Here is a 22,302-nt window from a genome sequence, read left to right on the forward strand (position 1 = left end):
CCTGCGAGGCGGCGCCGGCAGCGCAGGAACCCGGCTGGAGCTGGAGCGGGAGGAGCGGCGCACCGGCACAGCGAACGAGAAATGCTGCCCAAGGGCCGAATTTTGGATTAACCCGTTTAACGCACCGCAATTAAGGCATGCACCGCAAACATGAGCGCGGTAACGGGGCCGGTGCTCGCTGCCGGCAGAGACCCGCTGGAGCGGGGAGAGCGCCCCACGGCAGCAGAGACAGCCGGCCCTGAGCCCACGGGGCGCCTCCGTGCCGCCGGAGAAGACGGACGGTGCGGGATCAGGGAACACTACGAATGTCAGCCTCAGATCTTCCCTCTCTTTGTGACTGGAAGGCTTTTTCACAGCTTGCCCACGCAGACCAGTGCGTCCTGGTTCCGATCCCGCAGACCCCCAGAGAGGTGACCTTTAAGGAATGCTGCTGTCACCGGTCTTTTAGTGATGCAGAAACACTATTTAATAGTGAACTGCAGCACAGTGTTAAAGATTCTTAATAGAGTATGGAAAGGATATTCAGATTAGCCTACTTCACTTCTTTTGGACTCATTTCCCTCTGTATTATCACAGTGCTTCACTGCTTAGTATTAAAAGCCTCTATTCACCGTGCTTGGGATTGACCCCGGTGCTGCCTGCAGAGATGACCAAACCCTTTCCACCCTTAACCACCTTACTGTGCTCAGCTGTTTCCACTGGAGCAGACAGACTGTGTTTCTCCAGGCACTCTCGTCAGACATGACCAGTTCTGGACTCCACAAAATCGAGACTGCAAAACAGACACTGCAAAATACCTATTAGAAGCCCCTTCCCATGTCAATGAAAACTGTAAATAAAAGATCTAAAATTTTACTTCTTTGGGAAAATAGAAAAACCTTTATAGTTCTGCCCAGCAACACCAGGACCAAAAAGAGTATCAGTGTTTTGCCATTAAAAAGTTGCCACTTTGATGAATATGCATTTGAAAATCTGTGATGTGAATACTAGCCTTTCACACACTTCCATTAACTTCTAAACATGTAAACAGCCTTAAAACTGGGATTGGCCAAATTACACAGTGCTGACTTTATGAACCTAACTTCTAATTACACAGTTCCCAGTAAATAGCAAAGCCAAACCCATCACTTTACAAACTTTAAAGGTGAAAACCGCCCCTGTCTTTGGCAGTAACACTTTATGGCTGAATTCTGCTCCTGTGACCATTGAGAGGTGTCTGAGGGGCTGAGGAAGAGCACTCTGGCAATTTGCAGCAGCTATTGCATCCAACTGTTTGTGGAAGGAAATACAAATTATATCTACTCTGACTGCAATTGCAAGAGTGAAGTGTTATCAAAGGAGGAATGCCCTTCACATTTCCTAAAGATGCTGGTGGTGAAACAAGGCAACAGATTTTGCAGCTCCTTGTGTCTGCTCACACATTACACCTCTGAGACCCAGTCAGTAGCATTGCACCAGCAGTCAGTTTGTTTTATTTTCAAAGCAACAAAGAGATTCCATTTCCCTCTTCCTCAGGAAGTCTGTAGACATTTCATGCCTGCATGTGATGAGCTCAAAAATAGGCAGCTATGTTTTGTTCTAACCATCCACTAAGAAAAAAATTAACACTATCCCAGCCAAAACAGGACAATCACTCAAATCAACCCTTCAGAGAAATCTGAACCTGGCCCCTCCCTGGAGACATAAACTACACACATCACTGCAAGACCTGGAATTCTTTTCCTTCAGAACTTTTGCCTTACCACAGCATCTCAGCTCTCCATCAAAGTGATGTCACCCTTTCTGGGATTGTTCCACTCCAGCAAAGAAAGATGCCACCTAGTTGTCCATCAATTCAGTTAAGGGCTCAGCTGAAACACACAGGTCTATTTGCAGAAATATCTTTGAATTTGATCCAATATTCTATGGCAAAAGACTAGTCTGTAAAAAAACCAAACGAATTTTAGAACCCTCTTAGATAAAAAAGACAAATCTTACCTTAGAAAGTGGGAACAAGATTGCCTGAAAGTATCACTTAAGACCTAATGACAACAAACCCCATTTGCAGAAATTAACTAACAAATATAACCTACCTGTTCTTTTATGTTTGTATCTCAGCAGCTGCATTTCAAAAGTGATTAAAGTTAATGAGCTGTGCTTTATGGTAGAATCATGAAAACTTAATTGGAATAATTAGTTGTGAGATAGCAAGTGCATCTTCCTGGCTAACAACATGTCATCATTGGATAAGAATAATAATGAATTTAATAAATAGAGCAGGGCCCTTCTAATATGTTCATAAAATAACAAAGTAGAAGGCACACATGTGCAAATGATGAATTATTAGTTTGGAGACTGCTCACAATTGTCTGAGGAAGATGGATGGGGAAGTGGCCTTCTTGAAACTGTCAGCTACAGCTGCTGGCTAAAATCCAGTTTGCAATAGATGAAGCAGCCACGCTGACCTTTGCAGAGGATGTGCTGTAAATGCTTCCAGCAGGGCCAGCATCCTTCTGCAGAGCAGGATATGCAGTGCACAAAGAAAAGAACTGCACTTTCTTTTCTTCTCCTTTAACCCTTCTGTATTATTGGTGCTGGGCAAACAGGAATGAAAATGGACAGAAACCCAGGCATGTGTGGCAGGAAGGGAGCTACAGTGAGCAAATCAGTCTATTTGACCCAAATCACTTAGAGGCTAAGACAGGCAGAAAATTATGATTTATTGCAGAAACGGTTTTAAGCTCAAACACAGACATGCACTCCACAACAAAAGCTTCTGAGGCATTATTAAGAATCAGTAAATAGAATAATTTTAATTAATGGGTGCCTTTAAAATTAAATTAAGTGAATACTGCCAGAGTCATGGGAAGGCCTACAGTAATAAAAGAGATTGTCCCAGTAAGCAAACATTAAAGGAAGGCTACAGTTTCAGGTGGAAATACACCAGCAGTGTGCGGTGACTAAGAAGCAGATGGATTATAATATATAACTCTTAGTTTTATCCCCTAATCAATATATGACTTCATTAATTTCAGCTCCTAATGTAATGCCTGATATGAGGAATTGCAGTTCAGAATATCTGCTTGTTGACTTCAGTCCCAGCAGAGCAGGACTGGGCTTGGTAGGAGCCATAAAGAGTCTGATGTATGTCTAAGATCAAGTCATATGTTAGCAGAGCCCAAGGAGATTTTATCTCCTTTGCAAGCACACAGGGAACAACCCACTGCTATTTGGAAGGCATCCACCTGGCTGTGCACCTGCAATACTTAGAACTTCACAGCAACAGAAGACCTGAAGCACAGGCCCCTCAGCTCTACAAAAACAAAAATGTAGCTCCCGATCACAGAAATGGCTGGTAAAAGCCTGCTGACACAGAGAAGCCACACACCCATCCACTGGCTGCAGGAGTACTCACAAACACTCCCCACAGTTTTGGACAATGGAGACCAGGAGCAGTAGGTGCTTTGGAACTGAGGCAATGTGAGAAGAAATAAGATAGCAATGGTCAGCTTACCTGCAAATGTCAGGGGGTGTTAGACTGAGCCTGTTCTTGACCTGCTGCTGGGAGCAGCTGTGAAAAGATCACACCGTGTGTGAATGTTAGGAGAAATTAACAGTGAAGCACTTTGAATGGAAGCCAAGCATTAGTGAGTGTCTGACCAAACAAGAAACCCTGAAACTCAGCAGGTTATGGTTAAATACTATGGTCTAATGCTCTAAAAGTTAATTAAGTACAGAAGTAGTGTGGGGCTTTTATAAAGCTGGTTTCATAGTCATTAGTTGCTACGCAGCTAAACAGGGAATGAAATGCAAGGGAAGAAGGCACTAGCTGGACAAATTACCCTGAGGCAGTTTTGCCAGTGAGAATGCTGCAGGGCTGGTTCTCCCCTGGTGCTCCTCGAGGCACAAAAACCATGCCAAACACAAAGAACCTAGTCTTGACCACTTGACATTTTTTACCACTCTAAATATCTATCAATTTCTATTGCATTATGGCTGATTTACGGTAATGCAGAAGGGAGGGGAAGCAGTTTCACGGAGACAATTAAGAGTGACTTGTATCCAGCAAGGAAGGAGCTGGAGCTCATAAACCCTCAGCTGAAAACTCTAAACTGGTACTATTGCAACACACAGCAATCTTCTTCTGCATTGGGAGGGAAGGGCCACAATGTCTCAGGATCAGCACGAGCACACTGCATCTCTGTGAGGGGAGTGCTCTGTGGCAGATAGCTGCCAGAAATGCTCTCTGCTTTTTTCCCCAGAGCTCCCAGCATGGGCACATGTTAGAGCTGTAGTCAGTGTTGTCATGCTCTGGTTATTATCAGGAACAGTTCCTCTGGCTGCTGTAATTTGCACCAAGGACTGCAGATGCCATCAACGGATCAGAGAATTGTAAAGGTAACCTACAGTTCTCTTCCCCAAGTCAGTTGAGACCAGCATCAAGGCTTTTGTTTCAGAAACCAGAAACTCAGCAAAACTAATTTGTGGAGGTCCTATTAATAGGACACAGGAAATTACCTAAAGCCTTCATTACTTTAACTGGTAAAAGCGATTGACTTGGCTGTAATACAGTTAAACTCTGTCTTCCCAAAGCTGCTGAAGAGCCAGTAGCTCTGAGTTAGACACTGGTAAATAGTTTTCACACAGATCTGAGAGGCACAGCTTTGACTATTAAAGATATTATAGCCATAGGTTTCTGACAGAATGGCTTGTTATTCGATTTTTTACTTGCTACAGGGGTTTCATCTGAGACTTAAAGACTGATTAAGCTCAAAAATAGATGTCTTCTGCTCCTAAAAAGCTTTGAAAATGTGTGCCTGAATATTGGAATGGGCTTAGTAAAATCAATGTCCTCTTTGTTGCCACCGTAATTACTTTAGACTTGCAATCCTTACTCTAGCTTGTTGTCCCATTTCATACAAACATCAGCCCACAAATTCTGGCCTGAAGCATAGTGTTAAGAATTTTTACAGTGTATTATGAAGAGGAGACATAATAGAGGAGAATAACCTTTAAATAGATGTATTCCCAGTAAAAGATGCACTGGTGAATGGTTAAGAGAGGGCACAGAGTTTATGACAAATGTCAGAATGTTTCAAAGATTCACTTCATTATTAACTAGGAAATAACACAATGTATGTGAAATCACTGCTAAAAACGAAAAGCAGTCTCTTTAAAATGTATTGAGCTGAAAACAGGGTTCATTATAGAAACACAGATAGAATCTTAATTATAGAAGCAATTGCATAGACTAAGGTTCTGGTCACCCAATTTAGGAATCACAATGCAAGTATTTAAGAGGCTTAATGTGCCTGCTACTATTCAGCTGTAGATGGCAGCTGGCTTTGGGAGTACTGCAGCTAGGGATGTTGTGAAGAAGGGTTCATAATGAAGGATCAATTAAGTAATTTCCAACCAATTCATTACATGATACTTACATGAGTTGTCAGTCATTTTTGACCCAAGTGGTTAGTCCAAAATCTGGAGTTTTGGAAACTGCTTATACTAAGAGACTTTGTTGATAGTCAAAGATTTGCTGCTGCACTCCTTTTTATTTACCAGGGATGTTTAAAATCCTGTTTTCTTAAATACAACAAATCAAATGACAAATTTTTTTGCTCACAGACTCCATTCTGCAGTGTCTTGGGTGCTCAGTACTTTGTATAGTGATGTGTACTACTTCAGCTTTAGTCCTATAAAGCACTTTAAATTCTTTGATCGTGAATTAAGAAGTCAGCTCTACATTTTGCTTTATCTACAGTTTCTCTAGAGCCCTTTATCTAAAATATAGACTGAAATGTTAATGACAGATGTTGGTCCATGTAAAAAAAAAAACCCAAACCAAAAAATTTACTTTGTAGTTTCCCAACTCAAATTTTACGGTTTAAGATAAAAGAGTAATAAGATAGGAAAGCAAATTTACAGCTTGACAGTACTACCAAGCTGCCAGAGTCCACTGAGGGATGTTTAGAACAGCTGTTGATGAAGACTCTTCTAGAAGAAATCAGTACTGGAGAAAGTCTTACACTACAAACCCCCTGTATTTAAAAATGATTAATATATTAAGTCCTTTAGTGTCCTGACCTGAGCAGGGTCCCATATATTGAGCCTGACACAAAAGTCCTTCTTGGAAAAAAGTCCAGACCTTTTCTGTAGGCTTTACAGAGTTATAGCAAACACGTTGAACATTAAAAAGAGAAATTACACCTGCCCTGACAGTTCTGACCAAGCAGAAGTGCCAAATATAGTTCTTGAATATCGGAGATAAAAGAAATCCCTGTGATGGTTTCATCCACAGTATTTGATTTTATTGCTTTGGCCTTCATAGGTTTGGTTGTCAGAGTACAGGAGCAGTTCTAAAACTGTACTCTCACTTTGTACCAAGGCAGAGTTACCAGAGAGTTGCCTCTCCCAGAAGCTCTGTCATTTTCTTCTGCATCCCTAAGCCCAGAACAGGGGCCCTCTGAAACCAGGCAATCTATAAACGCTGACTTGTGCTGCACATGTGCTCTGACTGGGCTACTTCTCTTTTGGCTAACCTGTGACATGTGAATAGGGTGAAAGAGAGAGAAATACAAAGGTCCTAGAAGGTCCTTCTTCACAGAAAGAAGGAATAAAACAAACATTATCACAGGGAACCTGAGATACACAGGACAAATGCTGCACTCAGACTGACACAAGGATGATCTGGCCCCATGGGCTATACATGTTCACAATACTCCTCTTTCCTGCCCACAGAGCTCCAGCTCTCTGACAGCCCTCCTAAGTGCATTCATTAGTCACAGAAGGGCACATTCCTCCAGCTTCTGGACAGCTACAAACTAAGCACCATTAGCCTCTTTCCAGCCAGACTCGAAACAATACATTGCTCTCAGAGAAAGCTCAATCTGCTTTAGCCTCAGGAAAAGACCCTTTTAGTCTTTGTTATATTTTTGAATTGTTTCATCTTGACATGTAATATGAAAGGTTCCATAACTATGCATTTCTTAAGTTATTTTTAATCCCCCCTTCAGAAAAAAAACCCAACAAAACCAACATTCAACTCCCTGTCCTTTATCTTTTCTTTCCCTGAGAAGTCTTTTGTGATTAATTTTCTTCTGCCTCAATAGCTGATAACTTCTTTTCCTGCAAGTCTTACGGAGAAGAATTCTATCTTCCACAACAAGGAAATGTATTTTTTGAGCTTCTGCTGGTATTTATCACATTCCTGAGAAAGCAGGAGGCCTGTCCTTGTGAACATTATTTAATTTTAGATTATGTTTGGGAGTTTGAATACAATTTAAAAAACTAGTAATGTAATACATGTCATGGGAGTGGCAATCCTCAAATAATGGCCTTAAAATCCTAGGAAGAATACTACTGGGTAGAATTATTCTGTAGGTGGAGTTTGTAAAAGCCAGATGACTGTTCTCTTAACGAGCTCTTGCTGGAGGGAGCAAATAAAATTCATTAGGAAGAGAGCAAAATCCTAGGATATAATCAGATCCTATAAGCCTAGCCAGAAAGCAGTGTCAACCCAATGCAGCACCCAACCTTTCTCCAAAAAAAATTTGGAATTTCTGTTCTCTCACATGTACTAATGAGAGCAGCTAGAAGCTGGAGCTTAGGTTAATCCTTCCTTTGCTGGCTATATGAGTGCTCTTGGCACCACTTCCATAGAGGAAATGCTAAAGGAATTCCTGGGTGAATTAGCAAAATCAATGAGTTGATTTTGAGAAGAAAAAGAGAGACGAGAAAAAGAGCCAGAAGTCATTTTCACAGCTACCTAGATATATTAAACTAAGTTAAAGAGCAGTTTATGACAAGAATCACTGGCCCTGGACAAGCATCTGTTTGACATGGTTTCCATTTCACTGCAGGCAGATGGAGCTCTCCCTGCTTTCTGCAGTGTCCCAAAGGCAGCAACTGAGGATGTCACCCATGTGTTGAGCTTAAAAATCAAATGAGCAGTTTGTCATCTGAAATCACTGCACTGAAAGCCAAATGACACAGAACAACAATGCTTTCCCATACTGCTGACAAGAATGATTCAATGGCCCTTGCTAATGCCACCTGATCAGATTCATTTCTCAGCAAGCACAAAGTTTGGGAAACAAGAGCTGGTGGGCCCAGCTGGATGTGCTGGAATAGCTTTTATTTATTTTGAGATGGGATTTACAGTTGTCAGTGCAATTGACAGGACTGGTGATATAGCACCACTTGGAAAGACCCAGCCAGTTTCTGGAGCTGCCCCTTTATTCCTGCTGGCACTGACTCCTCCTCTAGCTGCTCTGGGTAGATCACTACTAGAGCCAAGGGGGGTTTGAGTCCTGCAATATAGTCCTCCTTGAATATATGGACCAGCTTTTATTCTAGAACACACTGTGAAGAGTGTGGTGTTATTCACATAAATGACTGAACCTTAACCATGAGGGCTTCTTCCTTCTGACTTATGGATAGTGCTAGAGTGTGACTTTAGAGAGAAGTGATGTACAAGGCATTAGCTAGGACTTTCAAAGATGTTTCTGGAAGATGTTTCATTTGTTTTCAGGGACAGACATCACCTCCCAAGTGTATTTCTTTGAGTGTCTTTTCTTGATATGGTGTCAGATTCAGTGAACTGTGTGATGTTACACAGGGCTTTTAACCTCCAACACAAACTTGGATGTTGTCCTAGGCTCAGACACTCCTGGAACAGAGATTTGGGCCAATAATCTGCTAAGCAAAACAACATCAAGGATGGAAAGAATTAAATGGCTGAAGAAAATTGAGAACAGATGATCATGATAATTTGAAATTTTTTCCTACTTAAGTCAGCATAAAGGGGAAAAATTGCGGTCACCATAAGAGACTAAGAAACAGAAGCACAGAGGAAATTGCTGCAGCCAAAAACGAGCAGAGGAAAGGCAGTTTACCCACTGGCTTTGATGGAAGCCACAGAACTGCTTAGAAAAGGAACATAAGAGTGCTGCAAGAACCAGAAATTGCAGGCTAAGGCCCTGATCCAGCAGGAGCTGGAGGAAGCCCAGGCTTACAGCCACAGTCCTACCTACAGGCAATTCTCAGATCCAGGTCCTGAGGTGAGACCTGTCCTCACCTATACACCTGTGTGCTCAGTTTTGCTCCCTTGGCCTTCTCTCCAACTGCTTCTTCTTACTGCTTCTCTTCAATGAAAGCCCCGTGGGAAACAGAAAAGCTGCTGACTGAGGGCTACTGGCACAAGCTTTAGAGTTGTACTTTTTCATATTAGAATATTGAAAGGCAGTGGGTCTACTTCCAAAAGGTCTCCATTTTGTACAAGCCCATTTTGTCTTTTAAAATATACAAAGTAAGATTTGTAGGGGGTTTCTGGCTCATCTCAGTTTAACCTTGTTTTATCTCCTTGTACCCTCCCTTTTGCTCAATCTTTAAAATGTCCCTTATGCAGGGACTGAGCTTGGAAAATGTGAACTGGAAAGTAGCAATGTTAAAGTCTGATTAGTGCAAAATGCAGTCAAAATGCAAAATTACAGACATCTTGGAACAGGGACTCTTATTTGTTACAGTTGTTTCTTTTTTTTTTTTTTAATACACAATTCATGACCTAGCTCTGTCATAATGAGAAACAGATATTAGAGAGCTTTTGAATTAATTACTGTAATAAAAAACAGCTTAGATAATCCTGCTCAGTTAAAAAGCAAACAAAAGAAAAACACAGGTTAGTTTCTAGTTGCCTTAAAAAGCTGTGATTGCAAATTGTTGTTTAGTGCAAAGTGTTAACAAAGCTGTTGAAACAGATCAAAACACAACTACTTTAAGAACACCAGCACAATTTTGGAAGGCTGTCTCAGTCTGTACCAGTCATTCATGAAGAAGTCCAAGCACATCGGGCACAGAGGACCCAATCTCCTTCATCTTCAATATTTTCTCAGTTCTTAGTGAAACTCCTGACTCTGTATAAGAGAGTTCCAATGGTTCACCCTTATCAAAAATATTAAGATGATCAAGGGAAATGATTTTATTTCTCCATTGTAAATACTCAATACAATTCTTTATCACCCATGAGATATTTCCAGAATGTTTAGTATTATACTTGTTCAGGCCAAATAAATATAAAAGATTATTAGATCTAAACCTTGAAATTTGATTCTTCTGATACCTGGAAAGGAGATGAAATTATTTAGTCTCCTTTTACACTGGATCTCTTATTGTTGGTTAGGGTTGGGGGATGTATGTTTGTTTGTTTGTTTGGGGGATGGTTGTTTTGTTTTATTTTTTGCAGATCTCTAGATTTTAAGGTAGTTTAGATTTTATTCATTTACTAGTTAGGTCTCCCTCCTAACTGCAAGTGGAATAATCTACTCTCACTTCCAGGTATGTGCTCAGGCTTTACCATCACATACAGAAGGAAAATAGGAGACACCAGATATCAGATTCATCCTCATTCTTCATCCTTAGAGATATTAAAGAAGAAATCTGGACATGAACCTGAATAGGGGTCTTGGACAATATAACCTGAGCAGTCACAGAGGAATTACAGCGCCCACCATTCTTACACCATTACATGCCGCTGTACCACAGCAGCAAAGTTTGGCGGGTTAGAGTTGTTGATGTTCAGCCACGAAATATGACCCTGAAATTGTAGCTGAAAACCAAGGTGCAGGCTGACAAAAGGGATGCAGAGCATCTCTTGTGATCACCCTGACCTTATTTTTGCCTAAACGACTTTTTTCTTCTACTATGGTCACATCCCTTTTAGAAGCAGGGCAGTACACCTGGTTCTAGTTCATTCAGTTTCACCTTAATTTTCCTTAGTGTAACTGCACTAAAATTCAATAGCATTACACCAGGGTGAAGTCACTTTTTTTTTAATGTCAGGTTCTAAACTACCTCTTTATTTATGCTGTTAAGTCTTGATCTGTTAGAGAGCCATCAACAGATTACAACATAACTGCATAAATTAGGAATGTAATTTATCAAAGGTTTCCTGTTTTGTTGTTGTTTTTAAATAACAAATCAACTAAATCCCAGGAATTACAGTCAACTGCAAAACAATTGCAACCATTACTGAACCAGCTAAAAGCAGTTCAACAGCTGCATCTTATAAAATGTTACCAAGTCCAGAGACCTACAAATAATACAGGCTCATAAAACTAGCTACAATTACAATGTGGCTTATAGAGCATGGATGAATACAAAGAAATTACAAAGCTCCTCAATTTCTAGGGTAGCTTAAAAGCTATTTGTAGGATGTAGTGTATAACAAAAGAATGTAAAATCAAAATACTCTGGGTAAAATATTTCTATCATCTGATGTATTTTTATATGCATGCTTTGAATCAATTATTTTATATTGTTTTCTTCATCTCTTATATAATAACTGATTAAGATATTTGGTCTGATTTAGAAATATATATCCAGTTCTCCATGAGAAGATTCTGCATAACTTACTATGTAAAAGATTTTCAAACAGTAATTGTTTTATTTTTAAAAATTGTCAAAGTCTGAATATGACTTGGTTTTAGTGGACAAGAACCTACCAAATCACATCTCATTCACAACTGGAGACAAAAGCCTGATTTTACAGTGTAATAGGGAAATGGGCCTCAATTTTTCTAAATACTTGGTATTCTTTGTTGTAACTGCTGAACAGCTGCTCAGATTGCTGAATCTGCATTTCAGAGAGCACATCAGACTCAAATCACATAGAGACAGAATAATCTGTTAGCTCAGACTACTTTTTTCTGCACATCTGTTTCTATGCAGTTTATTTTTCACTGTTTAACTTTGCCCTTTGCCATAGCAAATTATTTTAGTAATGAAACTTGTATGATTTAGCCTAGGAAACCAACACCCAATTTTACAGACATCAACACTATTAGAAAATTAAACTGACTTAACATAGATAAACATAAGTAAATAAAGTGGATGGAAGAAAGCTTTACCTCTACACAATTCCTCTTAGTACCTTCTGCTGAGTGATGTAGATGGCAAAAAAGGTTCCTAGTGCCTGTGGATGTAATGAAAAAATATTACGGCCAGAAAAACCTTATGGATCTAAAACTATATAAGTAAGTGGTTAGGACTGGTATATATTAATCTACATTTCTATTTACAAAATAACCTACTCTATGCTGATGTCTATTTCAAACTATATGCAATGAACATCACTTAAGTGGTATCAAATTAATTCTTGGCTTCTTCTAATGTTTTACCACTTTGTAAAGTACTGTACTTTGTACAGTACAGCCAAAAGTGTACTGTACATTTCCTTTCTGCCTGCTGGACAACTTTACTATTTTGAAATTAGCCCTATGTGACTGTTCTTTGGTGTACCCGTTCTCTTTCCCGTTTAATTTGTACCCAAGAAACCCTGGTGGGTTTTTTGCTCTCCTGTTACAACAACCTCACAATCTGGTCTTCCATTCAAAGATGGGCATAAGGGACTGGTTTGGCAGCCTTGCACAGAAGCTTTCCTTGTACACTCTCTCTCCCCTGTACACCCATTTGAAAGGATCTATTGATCCATTCACTGGAAGGATGAGAAATATGGAATGCTGGGAAGACAGATAATATATAAAATATTATTTACTTCTAAAATTTGGTGGATGTCTTGTATTTGCAGAATAATTTGTTGTTACAAGCCTAGACACAGCCCTGGTTTAAGGCAAATCTGGGAGAAAACCTCAAAAGGGGCTCCTCCAGAAAGCAGATTCAAGTGGCCCCTCCCACAACTGGTTCGGGAAAAGATTTCCTTGGAGAAAAGTGGAAAAAAACCCTGTTTATTTAACAGGCAAAGCACTCACTAGCACAAAAAATTGAACAATATTACACAATAAAACCTCTTGCTACTCTGAGAGATGACAAACTCAGCAAGTCCCCTTGGTGGGCTGTAACTGGGCTCACTCAGTCTGTGTTCAGTCCCTCCAGTGCTGGAATGCAGTGTCCCAGGCCCTGGTGGCCACAGGTGTCAGCTCCTGGTGCTCTTCTGGGTTTTCAGTCCAGTGCAGGTTCAAACAGTTCCCAGAAAAAGAAAAACCACAGTCCAGGGAAATTCACTGCCTCAGCCACCTAAAAACTAACTAAAAGCACGGGAGAGCTCTGTCCCACTGCCTGTGCTGCAGACAGCACAGTCCAGGAGAAGGATGCAGGAGAGCAAGTGCAGCTCCTGATAACAAATTCTGGGATTCTTCTCCCCACTTTGCTCTCAGAACCAGTCTTCAAAGTGCCAAACTTATTTCTGGGCTAAACGTGTGGATGGGGATACAAGCATCATAAAAGTCACCCCAGGACAAGATGTACACTTGTATTGTGCCTTTTTAGAAATTATCTATGTAGATGGATGAATTAGTAGCTCACTACATAAACCCTAAACTGAGGGCATGGTCCCAAGTAAGGGCCCTATGTTTGGTGAAGCTCTTTTAATTAAATGTATTTGCTAAAAGATTAGAGGGGAACCGGCATTCCAGTTGGAAATTCAAGCCATGTACATTTTCTGAGAATCCAACCAACTCTCTATAGCATAATCCAGTGATTTCAGTGACTTTTTCAGCCACTTTGCCAGCTTAATGGAGACAGCTCTGATCTGAGCTATGGAATAAATGAGAGAGCCTTCAAACTCCCCTGAGAACCTCTATTCCACCTCTGGCCTGCTTCCAGTACAGCAGTAATTGTAAAATTGTAGCAGCATTATATATAGAAAATTAACATGAGTTCTTAAGTTGTTCAACAATAGCTAAGCATAATTATTTACACTGTAGTCACAGAATTTCTGAGAGGAAAAAAATGCTAGGCTTTTAGGGAAGGAAAATTGTAGCAATTATTGGCCTAGTAGTTCTTTTTAAAGTAATGTTGATGTATTTGAAAGGAATTTTTTTTTAAACTTCTTTAACCTACAACACAAGCTCTAATGCTGGAGTCAGTCTGCACACACTCACTTCAGGAAGCAGAGGGAGCTGTCTGATGGCAATTACAGTTCTTACTGCCAGGGAGCCAGGCCACAATTAGCAATCTGGGACATCATAGCTTGCAGAAAGACAGGCCTCATATGCTTGGGAAGACAAACTAAGACACATCACATTATACTGTAAGATAAAGTTGGTATTTAATTTATACCTACAGAATAATTACATTTACTTTTGCTATGATTGAGTAAAAGCTAACAACTACTCACTGATTTGGGGTATTTGTAGTACAGAAACTACACTTGATTCTTTTGTAGTGGGAAAATCCCCCACACCTCTTCTTGAAAAATTATAGACTAAAATAGAAGAGCCATGATGTCCAAAGCAGTATGAAGAAATATAGTACCCCTGAAACACACCTGAGTCTGGTACAAGTGATAGAGCAACCAAGAGAAGTGAACACAGTGAATTATTGTAGCAGCACACTTACTGGGAAATTAAGAGTAGTGGTTATAATGAATTAGTAAAAGTCTTTTTTTCTCCACAAATAGAAAATCCTGCTGTAATCAAAACAGCTGTGGTTCTTTAGTTCAGCACTGGTAAACCCAGCATGGTGAGGTCTGCTGCCTGCTGCCCAGTGAAGCTGCACTCCTTGAGAAAACCAAGAGCTGTGCCAGTGCGTTAGTGATGGCCAGTGCTGTGAGTGTGGCAGGAGAGTGATCACCTGAAAGAGACACTCAATAAAGGCCTTGTCTTCAGAGGGTGCTCACAGCCAGAAAATGCAACAAGGAACTACAAAAAGCCTCAGCCTAATGGAAATAAAGAATTTATCTGGTGATAAGACTGGATGTATATCCATGAGAATGAATGTCAGCATTACCCTGTGGGCAACCTTCCCAAAAGTAAAGGAAAAGCTTAATTGAGATTAATGGTCTTTTTTGCTGAGACCCAGGGAAAGTCCTAATAAGGTAATGTGTTAAACAGTGAATGCAATTTATAATGCATGCCAACTTTAGAAGATACAAATAGCATATGACACTGAATGAGAAATGTCTTATGCCTTTCTCACGTTGCTTTTTAGAGACACTTTCACCTGTTGGATTTAAAGTAGCATTCAAGTTTCTGTTTTTTGGAAGGCCAACATGCCTGCTTTATGCACCAGCACAATTGGAACTCTTAATGATGTCACACTGAGTAGACACTGCTTCAAACCAGCTTACACTGTGGTCACAGACAATAGACTTTTATAATCTAAGCTAAAGTAATTGTACTTACATGTGTTGATTTTGCTTGCAGTGACATTTTTTCTAGGTTTTCTTGAAAGTTAAACTTAGTTTTTCTCCGTTTGCTATCATCTGCATTGATCTTACATATTTGTGCTCACAAAGTCGTGACACAATGACTTTCCACACCTTTCCACAAAAAACAAGGCCATAAATTTTTATACAGTAATTCCTGCATCAAACCAACTATTTGTAGATGAACCAGACTGGTATCCTGTTAAAAGGTATGTCATTTGAGAATTTGAATTCGATATGATAGAGATTTAATCATTTATATAAATATCCAACACACATACTTTAAAGGGTAGGGGAAAATAATTTACTGTTTCCTTCACTATATAACTTGTTCAATGTTATATTTCAACTGTCCTGAAAAATCCTACACAAAACAATAATCATTGTGCAAAACTTTTTTTTCTGATACACACTGAGTATGTAAGGTATGCACCCATTCTTCTCATTTATACCAATACATATAAATACATTCACAAATACACATCTCAAGTATACTTATCCAATCTGAAATAATTACATTCAGATGCTGAGCAGAATACTTATACATAGCAGAAATAACTCAAGGTCTTCAGCTTTTTCTGTTATCATCATTACTAAACAATGTTCCATTTTTCCCCAGTAGATAGATCTATTAAAGCAGAGAACCAGAACTTTTCTCTGTCTTTACCAGGTCTACTTAAAATCCTCTTCTTGCATCTTACCTTTTCTTCTAACCAAAATTTTAATTTCACTTTGTCCAAAAGTCTGATTCTTTCAAATACTCAAAGGAAACAGAAATCCTTTTGTGTTTTGCAGCCATCCTTCCTTTCATCATTTGCTTTCAGACAGTGCTTGCATTTTCTCATCTCCTCCTCACTTAGTTGCTGCTCTTGAGTGAACAGTACTCCCAATTCATGTATCATCACCCTCAGCATAACTGTCACAACTTGCAAATTATAAAACACTACAGAAGAAATCCAGGCAGGTGTAATTCTGTTGACCACAGAGAGCTGTGCTAACTACACACAGCCTTGTTGTGGTCCTAACATTTTACTGAACAGTGTGTGCATAAGCTGAACATTCCTTAATACTCACACCATACAATTATCTTCCATAATTTTTAGTGCTCTACATGATGGTATTTGTATGCTACACTAATTGACTGAATAAGTTTCTTTGTATGTATTTTTCTCATGACTAATTTGTTTCATAAAATATTTAACTTAAAAATAAAACTGTTCTTAAGAAAATTCATCCTAATTGCAGGATGTTCATCCTACCTTAAAGCAATCAAAATAAAATTTCCTATATATGTTAAAATCAATGACAGTTGATTTTGATAATGCATAGAGCAGCAATTAATCAGAATTTATCTATACCATGAAAAAAAGAATTTTAGTTTAATGAATTCAAAATGTACTCTTATTTTTTGATCTATTTGGTGTAAAAAATCCCTAAAATTATTTATCTCCTGCAAGAGTACAAGAGAATAGTGGGTTACGCCAAAGCATGGTCTAGAATCCACGATTTTAAAGCACATTTTTCATATTACACACAGTACTAATGTCTCAACAATCCTGTCCAAACTGACCAAGGTTCTGTGCTTGTGGTTCTTCCTCAGTCACTGTTGGTACAAGCTCACATTCAACCCACAATTAAATTTAAATAGTTGCCTTAACATTTGCCTTACTATTTTTGAGGTGAGGGATAATGTTGCATGGCTTTTGTCTCATATTCTTAAGGAAACAAAAGATCTCACAAAAATTATGAGACAAATTAGTAATTTTTAAGATAAACTTTTATTGAAAAATTAAAAGTGCATTGCATAACTTCTTTATAACTTCAACATTTCTTAAACCACAAAACAGAGATTCTGTTTAAAAAATCCTTTCATATTTGTCACCATTCAAAAAACAGATTATGAGCTAACTTCATGATAATCTTAAAATTCTGGATTATTCTCAAGGCCCCTGCTTCTGGCTGTCTGCCATGAATGGTATAATCTATCTTCTCTAAAAATTACCTTTAATAACACAATCAGAATTTTTCTCATTCAAAATCACCAGCTGCTCTTGATTTTAATCCAGCGGTCAGTCTTTTCCAAATAAATTATATCAGTTCATAAGCACTGCAGCTACTTGTTCAGCTAAGATCTTGCCTATTGTTTAATTGATCTGAATTCACCCATGCAAAGTTACAGTGATTGTCCCTGTAATTTAAAGGCAAAATTGCTAGCTCAGAGTGTATTTTAAACCTCAGAAAAACAAAGTTGCTCACCTGGAATTAAAATGCTTTACATTAGTCAATACTCCTGTATCTCCATACATCCTAATCTCTCAGAGTCAATAGCATATGGATTTAAAAGAAGGAAAGTTCCAGGTCAGTGTTACTCTGAGAAGCTGTGGCATATTACTCAGATGGAAATGACCTAATAAGAAAAAAGATGAGTTTTCTCACTAATGACTATAACTGCTCTGTTAAAATCAGTTAACCAAGTCAGAAATTAATACGAGCACGGTGCCTGTTGAACACAGTATATCTAATAGGAAAGCACCCCAGAATCTGATATTAGAATCAAAAGCTTTGCAAAAATCCAATGGTGGTCATCTGTGTCAAGACACAACACTGCAGAAAAGCAAGATAAATGCAGAGGGTAGGAAGATAAATCTAAGCCCTCTGTCTTTAGAGACAACACCTATGCATTGACTCTCTCACTTCCAAAACAAGCAGGAGGAGCTCCATTGTTCCCCCTTGGCTGCAAACCATCAATGGCAAAAGCAAGAGCCTCTGATGCTTTTAACCTTCAAAACACAAGGTGCTTCATAAAAGGAAGAAGCAGAAATTTTAGTGAGCAAAACATTATACATGCACTGAGGAGGTCTAGATCTGTTTCTGACTGCATTTCAGAACAGGGCTGTGCTGAGTGCCATGAGCTGTATTATGGTCCTTCCTACAGCTTCATGATCAGGATGAAGACGGTTCTCTTCACCTCATTTATTTGCTTCAAGGAGAATTAACAGCTCAGATACATTAAACTACTATTAGAATGTTGAGATGGTGATCTGGTTACAGGGTTCTTGAGGTTAAAATATTAAGGTTAGAGGACTGAGGGAAAGATGAAGCTTTAGTTATACTGTTATTGACAAGGGAGATGGAGGAAATTGGAAATTCCCACCTAAGAACTGAGGAAATCATAAGAACTATGGCATTTGTGTGGAAGACCTAAAATCCTCTAGTGAAGCTAAGTCACCAGTTATATGTCTTTGGATTAATTATATTAGCTCATATTGTTTCTCATAAACAAGAAGGACTGAAAGAATTTTTTCAATCTTCTGTAGCTGCCTTTTGAATAAAGTAAAACTGAGACCAGATTTCAGACAGAAGTCTGAAATAAAAACGTGACATGTGCTTCTTCAAAACAAGCTTCTTTCTGTACTCTAAGAACAGCTCTCGATGAGAGGTTCTCTAGTTTTGATGAATAGCTGGTATCTTTAAAGAATGGCATTCAATATTATGGAAGTTAGCACTAAAGTCAATGTTTATGCCAATGGTTATGACCTGTACTGCAGGCCTCAGGTCATACAGCATGGATGTTTCCATCAGGAAATGTCAAGTATTGAATACAAAGTAATACAATAGGCTTATAATTGAGCAAGATTGAGGTTTGAGATCAAGAAGGCAAGAAACCAACTACACCGTCTTGAAAAAATCTAATGAAAGGAATACTGTATTGGTAAGATTACTAGGGGGTTTCATGATATGGAGTAACAATGCAGATCAATTTAGAAAGTCATACTCATAAATCTAAAGGTCAGTGACAAATTTACAATAATTTTTAGCTTCAACTCGATTTGAAGAATAGATTTTACAGAAGATTTTGAAAGAGGAATAAGCAAGAGTTCTATGAAAACCTGGAAAGGCTGTGCTGTAGGAGACAGCATTTTCTGTAACAACTTCTTCCTTCTCCCTGTGCTAACACAGCCACAAACCTTAGACACCATCCTCAAAGGACAACCAGTGGGACCTGCAGGATGGAAATCTCTCTTACCTGTAGCTGTCTTTCCACAGGACTGACAGGGGCCAGAGAGACTGTAAAAACTTCATAGCATGACTGTATTTCACTGAAAGTTTCTAAAATAATTCAATTTTATTACTGAGATGGAGGGGAGGGGAAAAAAAGCAATTAATTACTGCTTTGCAAAGAATCACGTATGAAAACACTTGAAATTAGCATATTCCATTTATCACCATGACACCAACTCAGTGAATAGAGGATTATTGAATCTCCATTTTGTTCCACTACTCTGTTTCTAGTATGGACTTTTCCACTCAGTAATATTGATTAGCTAATGATTAAAATTGATCAAGCTGCAGATGAATCTGGTGTCTATACTTTGAAAAGACTAACCAGTTGAAATTATTGGGACAAGCTGGCTGTATTAAAAGATACTGAGATTCCTTTTGGTTTTATTTATTTTATAAGCTCCAAATTCCATTTTAGTGAAATTCCATTTCACTAAAAGAATGATGTGGTTGAAACTCCCACAGAATTTAGTTAAAATGGTCACAGAGGTCAGTTCTGAAATAAAACTCAAAAACAGGGGCCTTGGTTAGCAATCAATATTCACTAGAAAAGCATTCAGAACACTGAACAGTCTGACATTACAATAAATAAAACTGAAATTTCTAATAATTCTAATAGATTAAAGGGATCCCATAATTTGATAGTCTATACACAATGTCAGAATTCCTTATCTTCAGTAAAATTATCTGTAAGTTATACTTTAAGGGCACTAGGATTTAAACAAAAGTGTCAACTAATATTTTCATATTTTTTCTTTGGCTCACAAAGACACTAAAATACCATAAACATTATTTAGAACTTCAATAATATATAAATATTACATTACAAACGGAAGAAAATACAAGACAACTCTTCAGCATGGTAAATCTCTGCATATAAATAAGCAAATGTTTCAGATACCTACAATTAAACAGTTATCTTGCTGTAAAACTATTACATTTAAATCCTTTTACACAAAGTAATTTAACAATAATATACACAATCTACACAAATTAACCTCTAAAAATACAGCAATAATATACCTGTTACAATGACTCTGCTACTGTCATCCCCTGATTTGACACTAAGGGGCAAGTACAACTATTTTACTCAAAGGTGCTCTTAGAGATTGCTGTTTTGTATGTGTGAAAAGCACCAACAATAAGATCTAATACTGTTATACATTTTCTTTAGCTCCTAAGAATCTACATTTTAGAAATGTTTCTATATGTCTATTTCTGTCTGGCAGAAAAACTTGTAGCACATTATCCACATCAAAGTTGTTGAAGGAAAACTTAATTTTCTTAAAGTGGAAAACATGCTGTGGCTTCGATCTAAGTTTATAACCACTTTATATATATATATATGTATGTATATATATAATTATATATATTTATTTATACTGTACATATATACTGTGCAGAGTTCTTAATTTGCTATTTTAATATCTATTAATTTTCTGCTGTCTACAATAAACAAGACCAATGTAAGAGTCAATAGTACTTCAACTTCAAGATAATACATTTTCCCTCAATAATATGATCTACCAATACATATATATTTCAGTAGCCTATAGTTGTTTTGTTTAAGGATGTCTTAGGAGATTGCAACTTACAGAATTTCCTTTAAACATGTTCTGCAGAACTGGGTTTAAAAAATAGCCAGTGCTGGAAAACAGTGAATTCAAGAAATAAATCATTCAATCACTACAGCTCCTGCCCCAGCCTCTCAATTTCCTCAATGAGGAAGTCAATGTCAGATTTAGTTGCTGCTGGGTTTGAGATGACCATTCGGAAGAAGTTGACTTTATCGCCCTGAGGTTGATATCCAACCATGGTGGTACCTGACTCCATCATCAATGCCTTGATTTTTGGTGCCACCTTTATCATTAAAAAAAAAACAAAAAAAGAGAGAGAGACACACACACACAAAGAGAGAAGAAAAAAATTATTCTTTCCTTGTATATCGCAGCATTTCTTAATTCAGAAAAAATAAATTGACAGGCATTTGTTTTAATAAAAAATGTCTGTAACAAGAAAAAGCTTGAAAAACTAAATATGTAAGATTGGCTATTTAAAGAAAAGTTGACAACAATAATATCCATCTTTTTGATTTACAAATTAATAGTACCCCAGAGTATTTGCTGTGTAATAATTTTATATATTAAATGTATATCATTTCTTTGTGCTGAAGATTTTGTCATGGTGAAACATTTTCTACTTCTGTATGAATGTCCACTTCAGACCTTCTTGAGGGTAGTGGATATTTTCCATGAGAATATTATGTATTCTCAAAGCATTTTGTATGGGGAGACAACAATGGAAATTTTTCAACAAGATCTATGTCATAAAGAATATTTTTTTGTTAGGATAAGCCATGGAAATCTTCCAGTAGTTTTGCAGTACTGTGCATTTACCACAAGCTCACTTCCTTGGTTTAATTTACAAGGAATAATGTTCTGACAGTCTTAATATTTGGTATTGACTAAGCCCAGTTTTTCCATCCAGACCTTCATTCTCCTGCTCTACTCTCTGCCAGGCAAGGTCAGATGTCTGGCTCCTTCACTGTTTTGTAGAATGCTTTATGATGTCCTCTAACATTTAACAGGGTTAAATCAAATATTTCATCCCTCTTGCTGTTTCTTACTTCTTACCGCTATCTTCCTCTATTCTCTCTTTGTTTTTGTCAATTTCTTTATCTAACATGGGACTGGCTTGACCCAGGAATTTTACTCAGGAATTTCTGGTCTCTTCTATTCTCTTCCCCCATTGTGATGCAGGCATTAAATCCTCTACAAAATCTCCCAAGTTTGCTCATTCTTCTCCCTTCCTTAACACACACTCTCACACTCAGACACAAAAGAGCAATTATTTTTGACACCATGATATCATTCTTTTTTCTTCTGAATGTATTTCATTCCAACTTCTAAAACACCACTACAAAATTACTGTATTTTGCTTCCCTCAAGTTCTGAATAACATTATATCTTTTCTGGTGGTGCTTCTAGGATGCCTTCACTTTCCTCTACTACTTCAGATAAATGTATCCCAAAGTCCTCCAAAGGGTGGAGGACTTCATTTTCACTGAAATGCATTAATGCATTGGCATTTAAAATCAGAAT

General features: G+C 38.2%; 1 protein-coding gene and 1 long non-coding RNA gene across 2 annotated transcripts in view; both read right to left on the reverse strand.

Moving 5' to 3' along the window:
* Positions 1 to 1,444: 1,444 nt before the first annotated feature.
* Positions 1,445 to 3,592, reverse strand: LOC136559047 (uncharacterized). The gene is made up of 2 exons (XR_010783956.1): positions 3,494 to 3,592; positions 1,445 to 1,920 (listed from the first exon to the last, which is right to left on the reverse strand). It is a non-coding gene; the product is annotated as an uncharacterized lncRNA (long non-coding RNA).
* A 13,306-nt stretch (positions 3,593 to 16,898) lies between these two features.
* Positions 16,899 to 22,302, reverse strand: part of GAD1 (glutamate decarboxylase 1) — a 32,932-nt gene continuing 27,528 nt past the window's right edge. Inside the window, exon 17 of the mRNA XM_066553610.1 lies at positions 16,899 to 21,061. Within this exon, the coding sequence (XP_066409707.1) occupies positions 20,888 to 21,061 (174 nt within the window). The 3' untranslated portion in view covers positions 16,899 to 20,887. The remainder of the gene's footprint in view (positions 21,062 to 22,302) is intronic.

Source organism: Molothrus aeneus, chromosome 7 (assembly GCF_037042795.1).
Source record: "Molothrus aeneus isolate 106 chromosome 7, BPBGC_Maene_1.0, whole genome shotgun sequence".
NCBI lineage: Eukaryota > Metazoa > Chordata > Aves > Passeriformes > Icteridae > Molothrus > Molothrus aeneus.